This window comes from Mus caroli, chromosome 3 (assembly GCF_900094665.2).
Source record: "Mus caroli chromosome 3, CAROLI_EIJ_v1.1, whole genome shotgun sequence".
Lineage (NCBI taxonomy): Eukaryota > Metazoa > Chordata > Mammalia > Rodentia > Muridae > Mus > Mus caroli.
In genome coordinates this window covers 90071526-90092083 of record NC_034572.1, presented here as the reverse complement: position 1 = coordinate 90092083, position 20558 = coordinate 90071526, and the positions used below count along the sequence as shown (strand labels likewise).

The window sequence follows — 20558 nt, the reverse complement described above, 5'->3', positions numbered from 1 at the left end:
TCAAGTATGGCTGGAGTAGAAATGTTAATTTGCTTGACATTTCTGGAAAGCAGCTTAGCATCATGTACTCAGAAGTGTGGGATCAGCTTGGTAGCTCATGTTGAGTTTTGTCTTTTGGTTTATGAAGCCCCTGTGCAGATCATGGAGTGTCCTGTGTGGACTGATAAAGTAGCTATCCAACTGCACTCAGTCAGACTCATCAAATGATACCCTTAAAATCTGAGTTATCATCTATGAATTATATCTCCATTTTAAAGTTAAAGAGTATGGCTAGGGAGATATATCCTAGGATGGAGTACCCGCCTGGGGTCTACAAGATCAACCTCCAGCCCCACACACAACAAAATTAAAATATGGAAAGGCAAGGCTCTGCAGCACCAGACTGATATGTTTTCTTGATATACTCATCAAGATTTGTTTTCTCACGTGTCGTCCCATATGGCTGAATGTCATATCCCATACCCACTTGATGTCATCTGGCTCTGGGGGGCACACTGAGAAAGACACTCTATAGCAGGTCCTAAGGAGGACATTGTAGGCCTGGAGAGACCACCCAGTGGTTAAAAATGAATACTACTCTACAGAAGACCCAAGTTCAGTGCCCAGAACCCACATCAGATGGCTTATGATGACCTGTAACTTCAGCTCAGGGAGCCCAGTGTCCCTCCTGGCCACCACGGGCGCCGGCTCTCACAGGCGCATAGATACACACAGATGCATACGTCCTTTTACAAATAATAAAAGTAAATACTTTTGTAAAAAACAGTCTAACGCTAAGGACTAAATTATAATGTACATCTACTACGCACTACACATTGCTTTAGCACCTTACACCTCTGCTGTGTAAACAGCGGTCCCCAGCCGCAGGGAGCTAGGGAGCTCTCTACTGGTTAGTCAGCTCTGAGGTGCATTCCAAGCATAAAAGACATTGTGGATTTCAAAGAAAACACACACAAAAATGTAGAATATCTCACTAATAATTTAAGGTAATTATGTGCTAAAATGATAATCTTTGGGTATATGAATGAACTATTATAATTAAATTTCTCTTTAGTTTTTTAATGATTACCAAACATTTTAAATTGCCTATGCAGCACACATTTGAAACTTGTAAATATTTTCAATTTTGGTTTTGTTCATTTTTTGAGACAGGATCTCTCTATATAGCCCAGGCTGTCCTGGAACTCACTCTGTAGACCAAGCTGTCCTCATATTTAGAAACCTGTCTCCCTCCATCTCCCGAGCGCTAGAATTAAGGGCATGCCCCATGCCTGACCTCATTCAATTTTGCTTAATTTCTATAACAAGCCAATGAGATCTAATTTCTCAGGTGAAAAAGCTGGGGCAGTAAAAGACCATAAACCCAGTGGTAGAGCTAGAACTGAGCCCAGTGTCTGCCTGTCTGTCTGTCTCTCCCTCCCTCTCCCCCTTTCTGTGTGTGTGTCCCACAACTATTTTGGGAAGATTTACCGGCTGTGCCTTTCGGATGCTTTACTTTCAAACGGTTCGTGTAAGGTTGGCAAGCCACGCAGCCTTCTGCCCAAGGAGAAAATAACATAAACGGAGGAACCAGAGGCATTTCATTTGGGGGCTTTTGGCATCCCAAATAAAATTTAAGTCAAAATAATTAAACTGATTAATTAGTGGAGATGCTGGGAAGACTTGAAGGCAGGAGGGCTGCTGCGTGTTGCCAGCAAGAGCATCATAGCTCTTACCTTAACAAGTAACACTAGACACTTGGCCCTTCTCCTCTAACCACAAGTGGGTTCAATCCCTGAATTATTTACAGAAAAATTAGGATACTATGACGTAATTTGCATGTCAAAGAAAAAGGAACCCATACACCAGTCTCCTGTACCTTGGGTCGGTTCAGGATCCCTTTGAAAGCATCAGGACCACGTTGGCTTTGTAGAGATTTTCTTTGTGCAAAGGTGTGTTTTCTTCCTGCCACTGGCCAGCTTTTCCTTAGTACTGACTGTGTGAAGTTCTGTTAGCGTGCGCTGTGCCTGTGAGGGCTTGTGCCTAATGCAAAAGTAGACGCTTATGAGGATGAGGTCGACTTTAACCAGGACTCAGTCTAAGGATGGCTCCTGACTCAGTGTACACTAGAAATCTTTAAACTAAAGGCAACTTTTCATCATAAGAACAACATAGAATTCTTATAGGAAACAAATAGTACAGTTAAGGCCTCGGGAGCCAGCCGAGCAGTAAGAGCACTGCTGCTCTTGCAAGAACCCAGGTTCGGCTCCTAGACCCACCTGGCATCCCACAACCATCTAGAATTCCAGTTCCCAAGGACCCCTCTTCTGGCCTCTGCAAGCATTGCACACACATAAATAAATAAACATTAAAATAATAATAATTTTTAATAATAAACACAACTAGACCAAAATAAGGTACTAAATAAAATATCAAACTCCCCTGCTGCCCCTAGCCTAGTGCAGAGCCTCTGGTCTGCCAGTGAGTGTGCACACCTTTCCCTGGCCTAGTGCAGAGCCTCCAGTGAGTGTGCACACCTCTCCCTGGCCTAGTGCAGAGCCTCCAGTGAGTGTGCACACCTCTCCCTGGCCTAGTGCATAGATAGCCTCTGGTCTGCCAGTGAGTGTGCACTCCTTTCCCTGGCCTTTGGTTTTCCAGTCTGGCCCTTTCTTTGCAGCCTGGACTGGCCTCGAACTTTCAGTTCTCCTGCCTTTACCTCTTGAATGCTGAGATTAAAGGTGTGTGGTTCCACATAAGCAATTTTAGATAAAAGACAGTGTGCTTTCAGCAAAAACATGTCTATGTCATTTTCATCCATGGAATTGTATTCTGTTGTTTGATTAACCAATCATCAGTTTTTTTCTTCACTAACAATATTTAGTATGCACCTATTCTGGAGCTATCTTTGACAACAAACACCATATATAGATGACTATTGAAATCCTTTTTTTTTGAGACAGGGTTTCACTGTATAGCTCTGTAGATCAGGCTAGCCTTGAATTCTCAGACATCCACCTACCTCTGCCTCCTGAGTGCTGGGATTAAAGACTGTCACTGTGGCCAGGCTTTTTTTTTTTTTTTTTTTTTTTGGATGCAGGATCTCACATAGCCCAAGCTGACATCCAAGTTGCTATATACTTAAGGATGGCTTTAAGTGATCCTCCTGTTTCCACTTCCTGAGCACGCAGATTGCATGTGTGCCCTACCATACCTGCCATATGCGGTGCTGGGGATTGAACCCAGGGCTCCATGCGTGCTAACAAAGTACCTGGCTGATAGTCTATGTAACTGTTCACCCTTAGAAGCAGTGTCGTAACTATCTATCTCTATGCATCCTCATGCACTCCTCACACAGGATAGCAACTGAGCAGGAACCATACACCACCTCACTGCAGATAGCGTCTCGTTTAACTTTCCTAATCCAGGAAGTAAAGTCATTGTGATCCCAACGTCCAGGTGAAAACCAGGAGCCATTGAATGATTTGCTTGGATCACATCTGGGAAGTACAGAGCTAGTGTTCAAGCTCAAACCCGTGGGCTAGCAGCAAAGTGAAGAAATGGCTGCATAGAAGGGTATAAGCATTGTCCATATGCTAAATTTCCAGCCAGAGGGTGGTGTTGTTGTTGTTTTAAGACAGGGTCTTATATAACCTTGGCTGGCCCTAAACTCAGTGTGTAGACAAGGCTGGCCTTGAACTCATCTTCCTGCCTCTACCTCCTGAATGCTAGGATTTTCATTCTATTCTTATAGTTATGGTTGCTCTGACAAACTGCTGTGGTATTGGGTGTCCGCCTGGGTGAGGAAGCATATCTGTGGGTCTGTCTGCCCGTCATTGATTCTCTCTTGGACCTGCATGACGGATACAGAAGCAGTTCTTTCCCCTGGAGTCATCTCCCTCGCAGACAGGAGGGTCTTTCTCCTTCCTTCCACTGCACTCCAGCAAATCACACCCAGCGCTGGCTTCTCCCATGTTTGCATCCGACCTGTTCCTTCTGCGAGAAGAAACTGGGCCAAGAGCTCCTGTTTGTTTTCCTTTGCTTTGTTTTTCTTTTTCTCCTAAATTGGGTATCAGTAAAAGGCAGGGATTAAGGAGTTACTTTGTTTGTAACGGACAGTTGTAGCATTCACAGGAGGTAGGAGGAACCTTGGGAGGATTGGTGGTTAAGACGATGTTTTCTAGTTAACTCAGTGTCTCACAGTGTGTCCTGCAGGAAGTGTTTGGGGAGACACAGATAGATGCGTTAAAGAGTGTGCAGACAACAAAGTGGTAAAGGACTGCATGCCGTCTGGGAAAGTCACACGTCACCGAACCGCTCACTCGATATTTAGAAAAGGAAATGTAACATATTCAATAGAAAGCACAGTGCAGTGACCACGCCGACTGTTGGCCTAACTCAAGGATGAAGTGCTGCCCGGCACCCATGTGCTTCTCTCTGGTTACAATGCTCGTCTTCCCTTGCTTTAACACAGAACAGTGCATCTCTATCCGTTGGCCATGGACTTCTAAACAACATGTTCAGTTTGCTCAGTTTGAGTCACGACAAAAGTGATATTAACTTTCCTTGTGAGGCTTGCCTCTGTGATTTATCTGCATCATTGACCCTGCTCACTCAGCTCTCAGTGCTATGTCACATTTCCTGGCCACCCAGTAATTGAAATCTGGAAAGGTTTGCTGTTGTTGCTGTTGTTGCTGTTGTTGCTGTTGTTTTACCTATTTTGCTATTGTTTCTTTCAAGGAGAAAGGATTTATTGGCCTATGATTCTATTGTTTGTGAGCATGAACGGTGCTCACAGGGGCTGTAAGCTAGCACTTCGTGCAGGAGAAGAAAGGGGGAGGATGCGCCTTTCTTCAATGATCCCAGGCTCCACCAGGGAATTAAAGAAACCTGTATCTCTCAAATTGGAATATGATTATAATTCCTAGGAACATGCAAGAATACAAAATAAATGTAACATGTCTTTTGGAGTATTTATTTTCATATAATTTGGGAGATATGCAAAGAATTAAGTTAATAAAATAATATGAACTTGGAGGCAGGAAAGTACAAAGGCTTCCAGGAAAATAGAGAATTCCCAAGTGCTGGAATCCAGTGTGTACCACACTTGGCTTAAGGCTATTTCTTCTTACATGGTACAAAAAAAAAAGACATAAAAACTACATATTCTGTTTTTATATTGCACATATTTAGAGTATATATGGAAGGGGTGTGCATACCATGGACACTAATGGACATTAGATGACAACTTGTGGGCACTAGTTCTCCCTTGCCACCACGGGCATCCAATGCTCGGACTCAGGACATCAGGCTTGGCATCACACACCTTCTCCCACAAAGCCACCTCACCAGCCAGTCAGTGCGTGCATATATTAGCTAGTCAGTCCCCACAAACCAGCTCCCCCTCCTTCCATCCTGCCTCACGTGTAAATGTCTGCCTGTGGACTACAGGAAAAAGGGCAAAGATGATGAATAGATATGGACATACATATGCCGCATTGTTGAAGTACTGTCTGGGAACAGTTATTCAAAACAATTTACCTTAATAATTAACACAACATTAATGCTGGGAGTGTTGGTTTCTGGTTTGTCACCAGAGACTCAAAACTAAAGATGATACAAGCATTTTAAAAAGAATTCTTTTTACTTTATGAGAGTTTGCCTCCATGCGTGCATATGTATCCCTGGTGCCGGCAGAGGCCATCAGATGCCCTGGAACTGGAGTTACAAATGTTTGTGAGCCATGTGGGGGTGCTGGGAACTGAGCAGGTCTTCTGGAAGTGCTCTTAACCGCTGAGCCACTTCTCTGGCCCAGCACCTACTTTTTTGTGTAGACTCAAGAATTTTCAGGGTTTGCTTTTCTGAGTTAAGAGTGAGGCCCTCAGCCGGGCGTGGTGGCGCACGCCTTTAATCCCAGCACTCGGGAGGCAGAGGCAGGCGGATTTCTGAGTTCGAGGACAGCCTGGTCTACAGAGTGAGCTCCAGGACAGCCACGGCTACACAGAGAAACCCTGTCTCAAAAAAAAAAAAAAAAAAAAAAAAAAAAAGAGTGAGGCCCTCTCAGTCCATCCATCTTTAGAGCTGGGCAGCACCCTGGCCAACCCACTCCAAGCAGCCAGCATGTTGACTCCAATCCTAGTGTCTGTGCTACACCCTACCCAGATGTGCTGTGCATCTGGCTCTCTCTTAAGGTAGGACTCATAGCTGTGATCCTGCGCACATGTAGTTCAGTGCAGTCCAGTCATGCACAGTAAACGTTTGTTAAATTAAATTTAACTGAACTGGATTGGATCCTAGCTCCACAAGAGATATTTTAGTTTGTTTTTAGGTGAGATTGATTTTTTAGAAATCTAGACAAGCCATTCTTTTTGTCTCATTGTTTTTAAACACAGTCTAAATTTAGGATGCAGCTACCAATATGTTCATTGCCCATAATTTTTAAGTACTCTGAGCTGTGAGTCATCAAAGTCCCTAAATAGATATTTGAAAAGTCACAATAGCTCTGGGAAACAAAATTAGGTTTGGCAAATACCATGTTTTCTCTTTGCAGTCAGGAATGTGTGGTCTTACTGATCTACATGGGAGGAACATTCTGTATAATTTTAGCGAGTTCTTTTCCCTTCGTACTAGAGTTGAAAATGAGCAGAGATCACCTGACGAGCTCCAATGGGGCAGCCAGCCGCTTCCTCCTTGCTGGAAACCACTGCTGGGGACTGTTTCCTTCCCAGATGGCAGTGCTGCATCCTCCTGACCCTGACTCAGCCCCTCCAGCATTGCCAGTCTGATGGGTGAAAGAAAGGAGGCCACACGGAAAGGAGGCACCTGTGTTTCACTAGAAGGCAATGCCATGGCCTCTCCTCCTTCCCATTTTTTGTCTCTAATGGAGTTTAGAATTTAAATCCTCTAAGCCCCTGCGTCTTCCAGCTCTGACCTATGAAGCAGGGTGAGGTACTTCCATCCTTCCCTCACCACAGAGCATGCTTACAAAATAACCCTAATGTTAGCAAGAAGCACCTGTCACTGGGGAGCGGCAACTTTAACTAATTCATTTATCCAGCATGCTGTGACACACATCATACACACACAAAGGCTTTTTAGAAAGATTTTAAAGAGGAAAGCATACCCAATAGGATAAGATCTGTGTTTTAGGAAAATATATGTAATTTGTACTAATGTAACATGGTCCTAAGGTAGTGGTTCTCAACCTGGGGGGCGTGCACATATCAGATAACCTACATACCAGATATGTGCATTGTGAGTCATTAACAGTGGCAAAATTAGTTATAAAGTAGCAACAAAATCATTATAGTTGAGGGTTACCACATGAGGAACTGTATTAAAGGGTCACGGCCTTAGGAAAGTTGAGAACCACTGTCCTAAGGTAATATATGAAACCTTGCCTTTAAAAGATCTGGGGTCCCATACCTTCTTTTTACAGTTTCAGTGGGTAGGGACACCTGCTGCCAAGCCTGATGACCTGAGTTGTACCTCTGACCTCTACACAAACACTGTGGCACATGGCCTAGCATAGCAGCTGCACTTAGGATCTTGTCACTTAGAGAAAAGGCTGTGTGACAACCGGCCTGCATCACACAGTGAGCTCCAGGCCAAGAAAAGGAAAACACACTAATGTGCACAAAGGCCTTGCCCTCCGCCAGTCGGACTCGGCACACGGTATCAACCAGAACGTCTCCAGCTCTATTCATGTTTCTTGCCCAGGTCACAGCCGTGAGGGCTGCTCTGCTTTGGTGAGGCTTTTGCTTTTCTGCCAAATAACCTGGAATCTCTTTGTCAGCTTCCTAGAGGAAGTCCTGGCTTCTGGGCTGCACAGCCGCAGCAGGGAGAGCTCGCAGGCCACCTCAAGGTCAGCAAACAGAAGATGAGATGGCAGTGAAGAGCGGCGAGAATGTCATGGCCTCCTCTTACCTGCCTCGGCCCTTCTCTGCTGACCAGGGGCTTCGGGGCTGGCCCTCGTGTTTGCTCTGACTCACTCCAGGTAACCCCGATTCCTGGACTGCTGGAACAGACCCCGGGACTGCCGACGATGAGCCCACCCCAACCCACTTGTGATTCTGTAGGAAATAAACACATTCCTTGTGTATTTGACAGCGCAGTGGCTTCAGGGTTTGATGGTGCATGAGAAACGTGTTGTCAGAGAGAAGAGGGGTTCTGAAAGCCATGTGATACACATGGCACCATCACTTATGTCCTGACTTCTCTTGATATCCTGAACAAGTGAAGTTCTGACATGAGCCAGCCGTGTTAAGGACCATGGTATCAGACCTTTGCAAAGTTAGCAAAGCCTTTCTCCCAGATGAGGTTCAGACTTCCCCCCTACAGACACCACCTACCGAGACCAGCCTGAGACTGCTGCCCTACAGACAGACACCACCCACCGAGACCAACTAACTTCCCCCTGGCTTCCCCCTGGGCTGTACATAAGTGCACAGAGGCCCCAGGTTGCCCATCAGAGTACAGACAGCCCATCTGGCCCTGTCTTTTCTTTTCTTTTTTCTTTTTTTTTTTTTCTTTTGGTTTTTCAAGACAAGTTTTCTCTATATAGCCCTGGCTGTCCTAGAACTCATTCTGTAGTAGTGGCCTCAAACTCAGAAATCCGACTGCTTCTGCCTCCCAAGTGCTGGGATTAAAGACATGCACCACCACCGCCTGGCTTGGCCCTGGCTTTTCTAAACCGGTATTTGTGTCTGTTCTTTCCTCTGTCCCAGTCAGGGTTCCAGGACCAAGACTCGGGGGACACAGCCCCCTATCCCCTTACCTCATCCCTCACGCTCATTTCTTTGAAGAGCCATTTGCTGTGGCATTGAGAACCCATATGGGGTTGCAATAAGAATCTATCTGCAGAGATGTAAGGGATATTGTTTGGTTTCTTTGAGACTCATTCATGGGAATTCATAAGGTGAAGACTCGAGATGATGTTAGACAAACAATGAAGGCAGAGCCTGTATCTGGACATGTTTAATTATGCGGGCAGATGAAAGCTCTGGTCTGCCTCTCCTGAAAGCAGTGATGGAAGTCAGTGTCCTCAGATAGTCATGCTCATGATCATGTATGTGTGTGCACATGCTGGTGTGAATGTCCTTGAAACCAGAAAAGGGCATCCGATCGATCACCCGGGGCTGGAGTTGGAGCCTGTCCAGTGTGGGTGCTGGCAACTGAACTCAGAGGCTCTGCAAGAGCCCCGCGAGCACTTGACTGCTGAACTCCAACCCCTTCACTTAATATGTTGATAAGTATTCCTTAGCATCCTTCAGCTTTGTCACATTTATATAACCAATACTGGACATATTCGTCTTCTGTGGCTGGCTCAGTTTCCTCCTCCATAAAGTGAAGGTAATTAGTGCCTTCCTCGTGTGACAGGAAGGACTAAATGCAATGATCCAGTACAATATTTACAGACCATTCTAGTCTTACTGGTCTCATTTTATTAAAAAACATTTTAGTTAAGGAGCTATATTTTTAATAGCTCTTCCTCTCTCCCATAGGTTAAAATGCCCTGGTCAAAACACCCATCCTATTTTTAAAATAGGATTTTAAAGTCAAGGATATTTGTTTTTAAATGTCAGCTCAGATATTTCTGCCCAGTAAACTTATAAACAGCAATTCACAAGATGTTACCTCTGAGAGTTTTTGCTTATCCCCCTAACTGCTGAGTACAGCTATTGGTGATGCTCTTACAGGTGGGCATGCTAAGCCACAGGAGTTCCTGCAGGATCTTATCTCCCTAGAGAGATTAGCTCAAGTTGTGTGTGTGTGTGTGTGTGTGTGTGTGTGTGTGTGTGTGTGTGTGTGAGAGAGAGAGAGAGAGAGATGCTCACTGAGTGCTATAACAATGTATAAAGGAAACCAGAAGTGCTATTCCAATTTCTCACTTAAGCACTGGTCTCTAAAAACAGTCCCACTTAGATCCAAATGCAGGTGCCATGAGGTTCACTCGGTGAGAAAGGCCAGCTTTAAAGCAAACCAGCTGGCTTATAGGAACATGCAGTGTCAAGGCAATGAAGCAAAGGTGAGGGAAAAGGCCAGGACTATAACGTTAATATTTTAGGTTACTGGGAAGGAGGGAGCCAGGAGGGATGGGGACCAGCCAGAGATTTATGTAACATCTCAAGACACAGACAGGCAGAGAAGGTGCTGCAGCCCACATGCATCTGCTCCAGAATCTGAAAATTACTTTGGTTATTTTTTACGAGTCCCTCCGCCTGATGTTTCACAGAGCACTAGCTCCTGCCTGGTGCTGTGTGGAGCCCAGGGTCTTGCACACTGGAGAGACAGGCTCTAGTATCTGTTGACTAAATGAAAGCTGCAGAGAAGAGGGAGATGAGGCAGTCATGAATTCCTTCTGCCTTGAGCCAAATCTATCTTTCCTTTTCCTTCTTGGAGTGAGTGCGGGTGATTAAGCCAGACACCCTGCTGAGTGCTAGGCGAAGAACTCTACCACGAGCCACGCCCTCGGCCCCTATTTAAACTTGGTAAATCACATGGAGACCAAGACCAGCCTTGGCTATGTAACCAAGTCTGAAGCAGCATAGGCTGTGTAAGACCTTGTCATAAGCCCAGCGGTGGTGGCCTGGTCTACAGAGGGAGTTCCAGGACAGTCATGGCTACACAGAGAAACCCTGTCTCGGAAAAAAAACAAAACCAAACCAAACAAACAAAAAAAGACCTTGTCTTATTAAAAAATAAAGACAAAATAATCCAAAGCATTCTTACCTGCTCAGCCAACAAGTTCCCTCAGCTGTGCCCTCATGCTAGTACATAGGCTCCCTCCTAAAGCCTTTCTCAGTCATTTCTTTGCCCTTTAAACAGGCCAGTACCAAACAGATGAGGAGGGGACAGTCTGCAAAGTGTGCTGTGTGTGTACAAAGTCTAAAAGGTAGACCCGGGCTAGAAAACCTCTATGGTAACTCATGTAACAGCAGTGTGTCAGTTTGAGCATGACAAATGGTTCCCTGTGCTGGACTGATCTTTTCCCAAGGGATAATATCCTCACTCTTATATGCCTTACAAAATGGTACTCGACATTCTAAAGTGCCAAAATAAGAGCATTTTGAAAGCACAAAGTTCTGTATCCACCTGAAATAGAAATCAATTATATGGCTAGTGAGATTGCAGGACTGGGAAGCACGGTGGTCTAAGAAGAGGTATCTTTCTTGATAAATTCTCCCCCAAAAAGCCCAAACATCCTCCACTCCTCAAACCACACACTTACCAACACTTCATCTTAGACGTCTCTGGGAAAAATTAATTCCCCTGCTCTGGGCTTTACTCATTCGTGGTGGTTGTGTTAACCATACACCAGATAATGGGTTTATTAGCTTACTGTCTGGTAGTAATTGAACCTAAAAGACACAGTTGGGTCCTCGCGGGCTTTCATGGGTCAGCTGATCCTCCTTTTACCAGGTAGGGGAACAGAGACCCAGGAGTGGTGAGGAAAGCCGCGCTCAAACTTGGGCTCCCTCCAAGCCACATCAGAAACACAGGGCTCGCGGTCCGAGCGTCCTCCGGGCCTCCCCGCCGCTGCACGCGTGTTTACCGCAGGCCTCGCGGGGCGCTCACGTCCGCCCGGGAGTAAGTCGAGAGTGGAGACTCCCGGGGCTCCGCCAGCCGGAGTCTGCGGGTCCGAGGCGGCCGCTCTCCCACGGCGCCTCCGCTCCATCCCGCTCGCCACGCCTCGGGCCCGCCCCCACCGCCGCGCCTCCCGGTTATCCGCTCGCGCCTCCGCCGGGTGCCGGGTCGGAAACAAAGGCGGGGGGCGGGGAGCGCACGGCGGCGGCGCCGCGGTCCGCCCTTCATTCGGAGCCCGCGACGTCAGCGGCGGTGGCCGGGGCCCGTGCGGCGGGGGCGGGCATGGGCGGCGGGGGCGGCGGGGGCAGCGGGGGCCCGGCCTGCGGCTAGCACGAGCCGCCGAGCGAGCAGCGGGCGCGGCCGCCGGATCCCGCCATGAAGAAGAGCGGCTCCGGCAAGCGGGTGAGTGCGCGGCGCGCGGACAATGGGGCTGGGGCTGGCGGGGGGGCGGGGAGGGCGCGGAGACCCGTCTGAGCCGCCGCTCCTCGTCTCGCCCCGGGCAGGGGCCTCCGGATGGAAACCATCAGTCTGCAGCGCCGGAGAAGGTCGGCTGGGTCCGGAAATTCTGCGGGAAAGGGATTTTCAGGGAGATTTGGAAAAACCGCTATGTGGTGCTGAAAGGCGACCAGCTCTACGTCTCCGAGAAGGAGGTAGGTGCCCGCCCTTGCGCGAGCCGTCGGGACCCCGTCCCCACGGCGGCTAGTTCTCCGGCTTGCCCCGCCTCCATCTCTGCAAGTTCAGGGGTCGCAAAAGTCCTGTGTCTGCAGAAAAAAGTCACCCCCGAGTGAGAGAACCTGAGTGGGGTTTAGGAGTTTACTTATTTGATGTGCCTTTGCGGACACCTTTCTCAGAAGTTCTGACATCCGCCGCCTCTCTCTATTCTGGCCCCCTAAAATATGGTTGGGGGTTTTGGTGGAGTTTGTTTTTGTTACACACTGGTATTCGTATCCCTCGACCCTTCCTGTGTTCCCCAGCCCAGCCCACCACCCTCTCTGTTCCTGCGGGGGGTTGGGGGGAAGAGGGCATATGTAGGTCCCCTGAGTAGCACAGTCTCTCTAAATCATAGAAAACACAACTTGGAGGCAGTCTCTGGGACCAGGGGTAGAGTAGCCGTGAATGCCGGATTCTTGTAGGAGCTAGCATCCTGAACCAGGCTTGTTCCTCACCGTCCACTCCACTTAAAGGGTAAAAAGAAAAAAAATTCCAGGAACTCATATTCTGCCCATCTTTATTTGTAGACAGGGGGAATGGAGATAGGACTGTGAGCGCCTGTGTGTGTCTCCATGGCTTTGGCTCTGTAGTTTTACAGGAAACCACAGCCCGGCACATGGGGTCAGAATATATAGCCAGGTCGTGGAATCCAGATCCCTTACCCCTTTGTGAAGCCCCAACTCTTGACTCAATAACAAGAATGCTGCGAAACTGAACTTGCTTCCCTGTGACTGTCTGATCATGGTGGCCTGTTCCTGTCCCTTTCAGACTGGCCCTTCCTCCCTTGCCTGCGTGCCCTCACCCAAAACCAACCGAGTGGGAAGCTCTCCCTTAGCTCTAACCTGTTCTGCTTTTGTCACTAGACACTTGTTTTCTGCCCTTGTATTTGGGTAAATAAAGCCTTTTATGGTGTCGAAGCAGATACACTTGCAGCTGGAGAGCTGTACTCGTCTCAAAGCAGTCTACTGAGACAAGCAGAGAACTAAACAGTGTTGAGCCTCCAGGCCCCTCTTGAAGGGGCCAAAACATAACGGTTGGAGAGGCCTTGACGGAGTTTGCTCTCGAGGGCCACTGCTACTTGCTCTTGAATCCTACAGAGAGCTCCCCCAACGATTCTCTTGCTTTCTACTTTTGTTTATTTTTAAAGCAGCAGCGGGTGTCACCTTGTATCTCCTGTCTTCCCCGAACTTCATAATGCCAGGAAATGTAGTTAGCAATCAGGAAGGGCTTCCTACAGGTCCGAGGGGAAACCAGAGGACAGTGAAGGGCTACAGAAACAAAACAAGGCCTTTTCCCCTTCTTATGTTTGTCCAAAAGGCAGAACCTAGGGGACAAATGTACGTGGTTACTTTGTTAATAAACCCGTGTGAGGGAGAGATGCAGAGCAGAGAGAGGATAGGATGACCTCAGCCTAGAGTGTCGGCTGTCCCTGACTCAGGAGCATCTGACTAGACCTGGGGCCAGATGCCCCCTGCTGGGAAGGGCAGTGGAAAAGAGGGAACGGCACCTTATACTGACCCTTCTTCAGAACCAGTTCCATGGTCCAGTGGGCCTGGGCTAAGGGCAAAGCTGCCACAAGACACTGTTTATTCAGCCTGTTAACAAAAGCAGTAGCAAAGCAATGCACTGAAGATGTAAGACCCAAAAGCAGAGTGTATTTGCAATTTACATGCAAAAACAAAAGAGAAAGGAAACCCTGCTAAGCATTCTGTCTCAGTCCTCCTTTCTGGGGAAAGCAAGGTCTCCCACAGCTCCTTTCTCTAGAGAAGCCCTTCCGTGGATGTTGTAGGGTCATTCCTAACTCTCCAAGGGCATCCCTTCACTGACCTGATCAAGGACCAGAGGTAGGAACTGGTCCATACCTTAGGGAGACTTCACAGTAGAGGAAGTTAGGTTGAATGCTTGGTACAACTGTGGGCTGAGAGACAGAGGGTTAATTTGGAAGATGTAGTCATAAATGAGACTTTGGGAATTCGGTGTGAGGAAGAGACAGAATACAATAGAGAGCAAGGTGCCAGGGTATCTGTCTTTTCTGGGCACTGGCATTTACTTATCCTGCTGCCTACCTCACCCAGCCTCCCACCCTTGCCCTTCCTGACCTCTGTCAACGCATCCCACTCCCAGAGTGCCTTATCAGCCTTGTCCACGCCAGGAGAGCTCCCTTCCCTTCCCTTCCCTTCCCTTCCCTTCCCTTCCCTTCCCTTCCCTTCCCTTCCCTTCCCTTCCCTTCCCTTCCCTTCCCTTCCCCTGGGAAAACAGAACAAGTGAGTCCCTTCCCCTGGCTGCACACACCCAGCTCTTTCCTTGCCGCCCGCCCGCCCGCCCTCCAGGCTTTCTGGCCTCTGCTGATAGTTTCTCTGGGAAAGGCACAGGAGAGGAGGTTGCTGTATCATCCCACCTTCCAGACTGTGCTGCTGTGAATCTTTCTGGAGTGATTCTTCCCCCAGGTCCACCGTAATGTTTAAGGCCCTCTTCCCAGTCAAAAAGCAGGGAGCCCTAGAAAGGGAAGAGCCCTGGGGAGCCAAACCTTGCCAGACAAATGGCAACAGATGAATTTTCCCCACATTCCTCCTCAGCACATGTGCTCAGCAATTCAGAAGGATGGGCAGATTGGCCACGGGCTGGGCCTTCTTATACACGTTCGCTTGGTTTCAACTGTTTCCCAGGGAGACGTGACCAGCTCATTCCTGGGATATCCCCAACCAAGTGAAAGAGAGGGATAGCCTGCTGTCAGGAAGTAGTCTCCTGTAACATCCTACGACAGAAGAGAGCAGGTGGAGAGAGCACTCTGAACCATAGCCTCCCTGAGGCCAGAGGCGGCCCTTTGTCCCTTCCAGATGTTGGCTGCCTTTCCCCTTCCCCTGGACGTTAGTGGTCCCTCTTGTCTTCCTTACTTGGAACGATCAGAGCAGTCCACTCACCACGCCCCTTTAAGGACTTGTAAGCTGCATCCTTCAGAGACAGAGGGTCATGGGCAGAGGGAGGCACAGGGATGGTAGCTTGGGGGGGAGTGGGTTAAACAGACCCCCATACAGGGACTCAGGTCTCAGTCCCACCCCAGTACACACCTTAGGTAGGCTGGCTTCCTGCTGTCCTTCTTGCTCCGCTTTCTTCTGGAGGAGAGAAAGAGTAATTTTATCCTCATGACACCCCACCCTCTCATAGGTAAAAGATGAGAAAAACAGTCAGGAGGTGTTTGACCTGAGTGACTATGAGAAGTGCGAAGAGCTCCGGAAATCCAAGAGCAGGAGCAAGAAAAATCACAGCAAGTTCACCCTGGCCCGGTGCAGACAGCCGGGCACCACGGTAGGCTCGCCCTCGCTGTGGCCCTAGCTGTGGGGGCCACAATTATTTTCCCTCTGGCTTTTATTATTTAACTGGAAAATATTCTGACCATTTCCTTTCCTCTGGGCAGGCCAGCCTATAACCTATTTAGCCATAAAGAAGTCTCTCTCTCCCCACCCCTTCCTCTCCCCTCCCCCACTTACACACACACACACACACACACACACACATCCCTACTGTGTGTATGTACATATTCTCTTGGGAGAAACATTATTGGTGCTTCTTCCCTGATTGGGTGTCTGAAGTTCAAGGGAAGCCATGGTTGTCACACCCTGTGTCCTCAGCCGGTTAAAGATCTAAGCGCATTCACACCTCCCCTAGTTGTCTCCAGTGTCATTTTCTTAGCCCCACCTCCACCCCCCATCTTTGCAGGAACAGACTCTGGGTCCCTTCCGTCACCGATGATCCCAGAAGCAGGTTCTCTCCTTCCGGGAACGAGAACGGGGTGTGAGGGAGTGAGAGGATTATCTCGGGGGGCAGGTATAATTTATTTGTAATGCCCTAGCTAAGACAAGAACATTCCTCTCACAGGCACCCAACCTCATCTTCCTGGCCGTGAGTCCTGAAGAGAAGGAGTCATGGATCAACGCCCTGAGTTCTGCCATTACCAGAGCTAAAAACCGTATCTTGGATGAGGTCAGGGGCTTGCTGTGGGGCAGCGATGGGGTACTAGGGCGGAAAGCAGGCTGTGGCTCACTAGACGAGGAGGGGTGCTTTTGGGGTTCCTTTAGTTTCCCCCAAATCAGTTTCTTGGTCTTTTTTTTTCCAGTTTTTTTGAGACAGGGTTTCTCTGTGTAGCCCTGGCTGTCCTGGAACTCACTCTGTAGACCAGACTAACAGATCCACCTGCCTCTGCCTCCCAAGTGTTGGGATTATAGGAGTGTGCCACTAAGTCCTGACTGTTCTCAGCTTCTTTAAAGGCCCTGTTGTGTCATTCCCCCACCCCCGTTTTCTCTCTTAAGCCTTTTTACTGCTGATTCGAACCCCACACCCACTACACAATGCTTAATCCAGTCCTACTTTACAGCTGGGTCAGTGAATCCTTGTGCCCATGCCCTGCTCAGAAGCAAGTGGTAGAATGGCCTGCTTCCCAGTCCAGGCATGTTAGGGGTCACTCTGTTGGGACGAAGTCCTAAAGAAGCCCTGTGACTCACAGTGCATCTCTTCAGGTCACCGTTGAGGAGGACAGCTATCTTGCCCACCCTACTCGAGACAGAGCAAAAATCCAACACTCCCGCCGTCCTCCAACCCGGGGACACCTCATGGCTGTGGTATGTAAAACTGCAAGAGAGTAAGCACTGCCCAGGGGCCAGTTCTGGGCTGGTCCGTCTCAGCTGTGTATGAGCAGGAGCACTGTTGGGATCAAAGGCTCAGGAGACCTCTCCACCCTGCGTCCCTGTCTGATTCCTCTAAACCAAAATGACTTAGTCAGCACGTAGCACGAGTCAGACATCTCTGTTCTCAAAAACTTCTGAGGAAATGAAAAATACCCCTAGGACAGTGAAAAGCAGAAGTGTCGTGTTCAGAATGATGCGTGCTGCTGTGTGGTGGCCGGCCACTCTGAGGGGTGACAGTAAGTGCGACACACCCCACGGCTAACCCTCTACCAAATGAAGTAGTGGTTTCTCTCATCCAGCCTTGCTCCAAGTCTAGGGAGAGGCTGTCCATGGAGGGGGAAGAGCACAGTCCTTGGAGTGAGCAGACCTGAGGAACGTCCATGGTCTCTGGGCTGCCTGAAACATGGGGCAGTGGCGAGGCCTTTAGGAAAGTGGTTCTGAGGGAAATGGTCACAACAGCACACGCGCGACAGCACAGAAAATACTGCATTCCCTTTACCACTTCTGTTCGATTACCGTACTTAAGAAATAAGGGAACAATAGGTTGGAGAGGTGGCTCAGCGGTTGGGAGCAGTGGCTGCTCTTCTAGAGGTCCAGGGTTCAATTCCCAGCACCCGCATGGCAGCTCCCAACTGTCTGTAACTCCAAGATCCGACACCCTCATACAGACATACCTGCAGGCAAAGCACCAATAATACATAAAATAAAAATAAATATAAAAAAGAAGACAACAAGATTCATTACAAGGCAAGGATTCAGAGTTCAGATATCAGAGCGGAGCTAAGGTGTGTGGCTGAGAGAATGTAGGCAGAGGAGCCTCCTCCTCTGTCCGTCTGTCCGTCTGTGGATCTTACTGTGGCACGTGGGCCCCCCCCCCTATGATGCTTAAGAAGTAGCCTTGCCCTGCGAAGCTTGTAGAGGAGCAGAGCACAGACAATATGCAGGAAAGGCTAAGTTACAGAAAAGCAAAGGAATTCAGATCATCATCAAAGGAATCAAACAACAGAGGAGAGGGTCTCAGTTGGAGTGGAGGGGTCCCTTCAGGGAAGGGACCACAGCTTGCATTATCGGTTCACTGCCTTTGTTCCCATCTCTTTCCTAGGCTTCGACCTCTACCTCAGATGGGATGCTAACATTAGACCTGATCCAAGAGGAAGACCCTTCCCCCGACGAGCCAGCCTCTTGTGCTGAGAGCTTTCGGGTCGATCTGGACAAGTCTGTGGCCCAGCTGGCTGGCAGTCGACGGAGAGCGGACTCAGACAGGATCCAGCCCTCTTCACAGCGGGCAAGCAGCCTTTCTCGGCCTTGGGAAAAACCAGACAAGGGAGCCCCCTACACCCCACAAGCACTGAAGAAGTTCCCCAGTACAGAGAAGAGCCGATGTGCCTCCCTGGAGGAGATCCTATCCCAGAGGGACACCGCCCCCGCCCGCCCCCTTCACCTTCAAGCTGAGGAATCCCTACCCCCTGTCCCTGCCCAGCCAGGGCAGCTGTCCCGGATCCAGGACCTGGTAGCAAGGAAACTGGAGAAGACTCAGGAGCTGCTGGCAGAGGTTCAGGGACTGGGTGATGGCAAGCGGAAGGCCAAGGACCCCCCACAGTCTCCACCTGACTCTGAGTCCGAGCAGCTGCTGCTGGAGACAGAGAGGCTGCTGGGAGAGGCTTCCTCCAACTGGAGCCAGGCAAAGAAAGTGCTGCAGGAAGTCCGGGAGCTGAGAGACCTGTACAGGCAGATGGACCTGCAGACCCCGGACTCCCACCTCAGACAGACCTCCCAGCACAGTCAATACCGGAAGAGCCTGATGTGAAAGAGGGGGGCAGGTCTGAAATTTGGGGGGGCACAGACTCTTTATCTCCAAATGTTGCAGGATAAAGCTTTTTTATTTACCTCAATCCAAAAAAAAAAAAAAAAATTCAAATTCATTGCTTTTGCTGACGCCTCAACCACTGTGGCTTTTTCCGACCGACTTCCCATATCAACTCCCTAGTCAGATTGAGCCTTGAGGCCCAAGTATAGAGCTCTCACCTGTACAAAGAATAATATAAGCAGACCTTTTGCTATGCATAGGCCACCTGCCCCCAGGCACAGTAGGGATCGTCCCGGATGCACACAGGCGGGTGTCTGGGTTAGATTGGGCTGGGGACAAGGTTTCCTCAGATGTCCCAGGTTCTCACTCTGAGGCTGAAATTTCAGCTCTGCAACTTGAGTTCTAGGGACACAGGGGCCAGTGCCACCTGTCCATGCCATAAGAGAAGTGAAATTTACCCGAGCCCTGAGAAGGATATGTGGAATTAAAGCCTCCCAACCAGACACCGGCTTCTCACCAAGGTGTGTGCACAGTCAGGAGAGGGCCACTAAGATCCGACTCCCTAAGGCTGAGGCTCAGTGTGTGGTGGCTACCCAGCAATGTGAGGCCCTCCTGACTTATCCAGTAAGGCTGAGCCTCGTCTTAGCTTTCTTATGCAAGGGCTCCCTTCCCCTCCCACCAAGGATCTCAAGATACAAACTTGAATAGATGGGACCAGTTTGGTCCTCTGACTGGGGTGGAGTAACACACAGACTGGGGAGCAGCTGACCCTGTGGAAGGACTGAACTAAGAATGAAACTGGCTTGTGATGGAGGCTGTGTGGGAAGGAGGGGAAACCAGACCAGCTTCCTCTTTCTGTCAAGCAAGGGCTCCTTCTACCCTGCCCACCTCCCTCAGCCCTCCTGACACGGCACAGCTTCAGAACAGCTCTCCCCACACTGTCTGGCCTACCTGGCTTCCCCACAGGCTTATCCGTGGCAAACTGAGCTTATTTTCTAAGATTAAGTTTATTGGTGGTGATAGGAAGGAAGGCAGGCAAGATCTGAATGATTCGGGAGATAAAGGGTCATAGAGCCTCTTGCATCAGGCAAACAAGGGGTTAAAATACAGGGTTATGTCCCCTGTCCTTGATCCTCCTGAGGTCTTACCCTTGCTGCCATGGTCCAGAGCTCCCTGGTGGAAAGAGAAGGGTAAAGACAGACAGGTTCCAGGGGTCCAGGCTGGGGAGAGTAAGGGCTTTGGGGGGGACCCCTGTGATCTCCGACCTGTTAGGACATCACCTTGTACATGAGTTGGGGGGGAGTCCCTCCAAATTAAAGCATCTTGAGGGAAGGGATTCTGGGTTTTCAGACACACATGAATATTGGGGATGTGACCTCAGAACGTTCTCTAACCACTGAGCCATCTCCCCAGCCTGCCAGCAGAGGGACACTTGTAGTCCCTGCCTCTCACTGTCATTAACGTTGTCACCAGTATTTTCCCTAGGTCTAGCCCATAGACACAAGTTCTGTACTTGAACCATGTAAAGTGCGCAAAGTGCCACCTCACTGGGGTCCCCAGGCTCTCATGACAAAGTGAGGGAACCAGGTTTCCTGTCCCCCTCACAAGCTCCACTTTCCACAACTCTAGCCCTGGTCTTCAGAGCCACCCATTGCCACAAATACTGAAAGTTGGGTTAAAGTTACACACTTCCTGCCTTCCCGGCTTCTCATTCATCAGCATTTTCCATTTTCTCTTCCTTGTCGCCCCCACAAAATGAAGTAAAAGACAACAGTAATGACACATGTGTCCTAACA

At 49.0% G+C, this 20558-nt stretch overlaps 2 protein-coding genes across 3 annotated transcripts in view; both read left to right on the top strand.

Moving 5' to 3' along the window:
• The window catches only part of Vps45 (vacuolar protein sorting 45 homolog), a 61239-nt gene extending 53153 nt beyond the window's left edge, over positions 1-8086 (top strand). The window contains exon 15 of the mRNA XM_021157688.1: positions 7772-8086. Coding sequence (XP_021013347.1) covers positions 7772-7859 — 88 coding nt within the window. The 3' untranslated portion in view covers positions 7860-8086. The remainder of the gene's footprint in view (positions 1-7771) is intronic.
• Positions 8087-11738: 3652 nt separating this feature from the next.
• Plekho1 (pleckstrin homology domain containing O1) lies at positions 11739-18868 on the top strand. Of its 2 annotated transcripts, none has more exons than XM_021158073.2 (6): positions 11739-11964; positions 12066-12212; positions 15439-15579; positions 16150-16254; positions 16788-16889; positions 18058-18868. In XM_021158073.2, exons 1-6 carry the CDS (start codon positions 11938-11940, stop codon positions 18760-18762), a joined length of 1227 nt encoding a protein of 408 aa, XP_021013732.1. In that variant the 5' UTR covers positions 11739-11937; the 3' UTR covers positions 18763-18868. The 2 variants fall into 2 exon arrangements, with proteins under 2 accessions (XP_021013732.1, XP_029331478.1); XM_029475618.1 differs by having other exon boundaries at positions 11876-11964; positions 12090-12212; positions 18058-18867.
• The last annotated feature ends 1690 nt before the right edge of the window (positions 18869-20558 follow it).

Coding starts and splice junctions, on each gene's coding strand:
- Plekho1 (XM_021158073.2), top strand. CDS start 11,938: ATGAAGAAGAGCGGCTCCGGCAAGCGG. Junction 11,965..12,065: donor AGAGCGGCTCCGGCAAGCGG/GTGAGTGCGCGG, acceptor CGCCCCGGGCAG/GGGCCTCCGGATGGAAACCA. Junction 16,890..18,057: donor GGGGACACCTCATGGCTGTG/GTATGTAAAACT, acceptor TCTCTTTCCTAG/GCTTCGACCTCTACCTCAGA.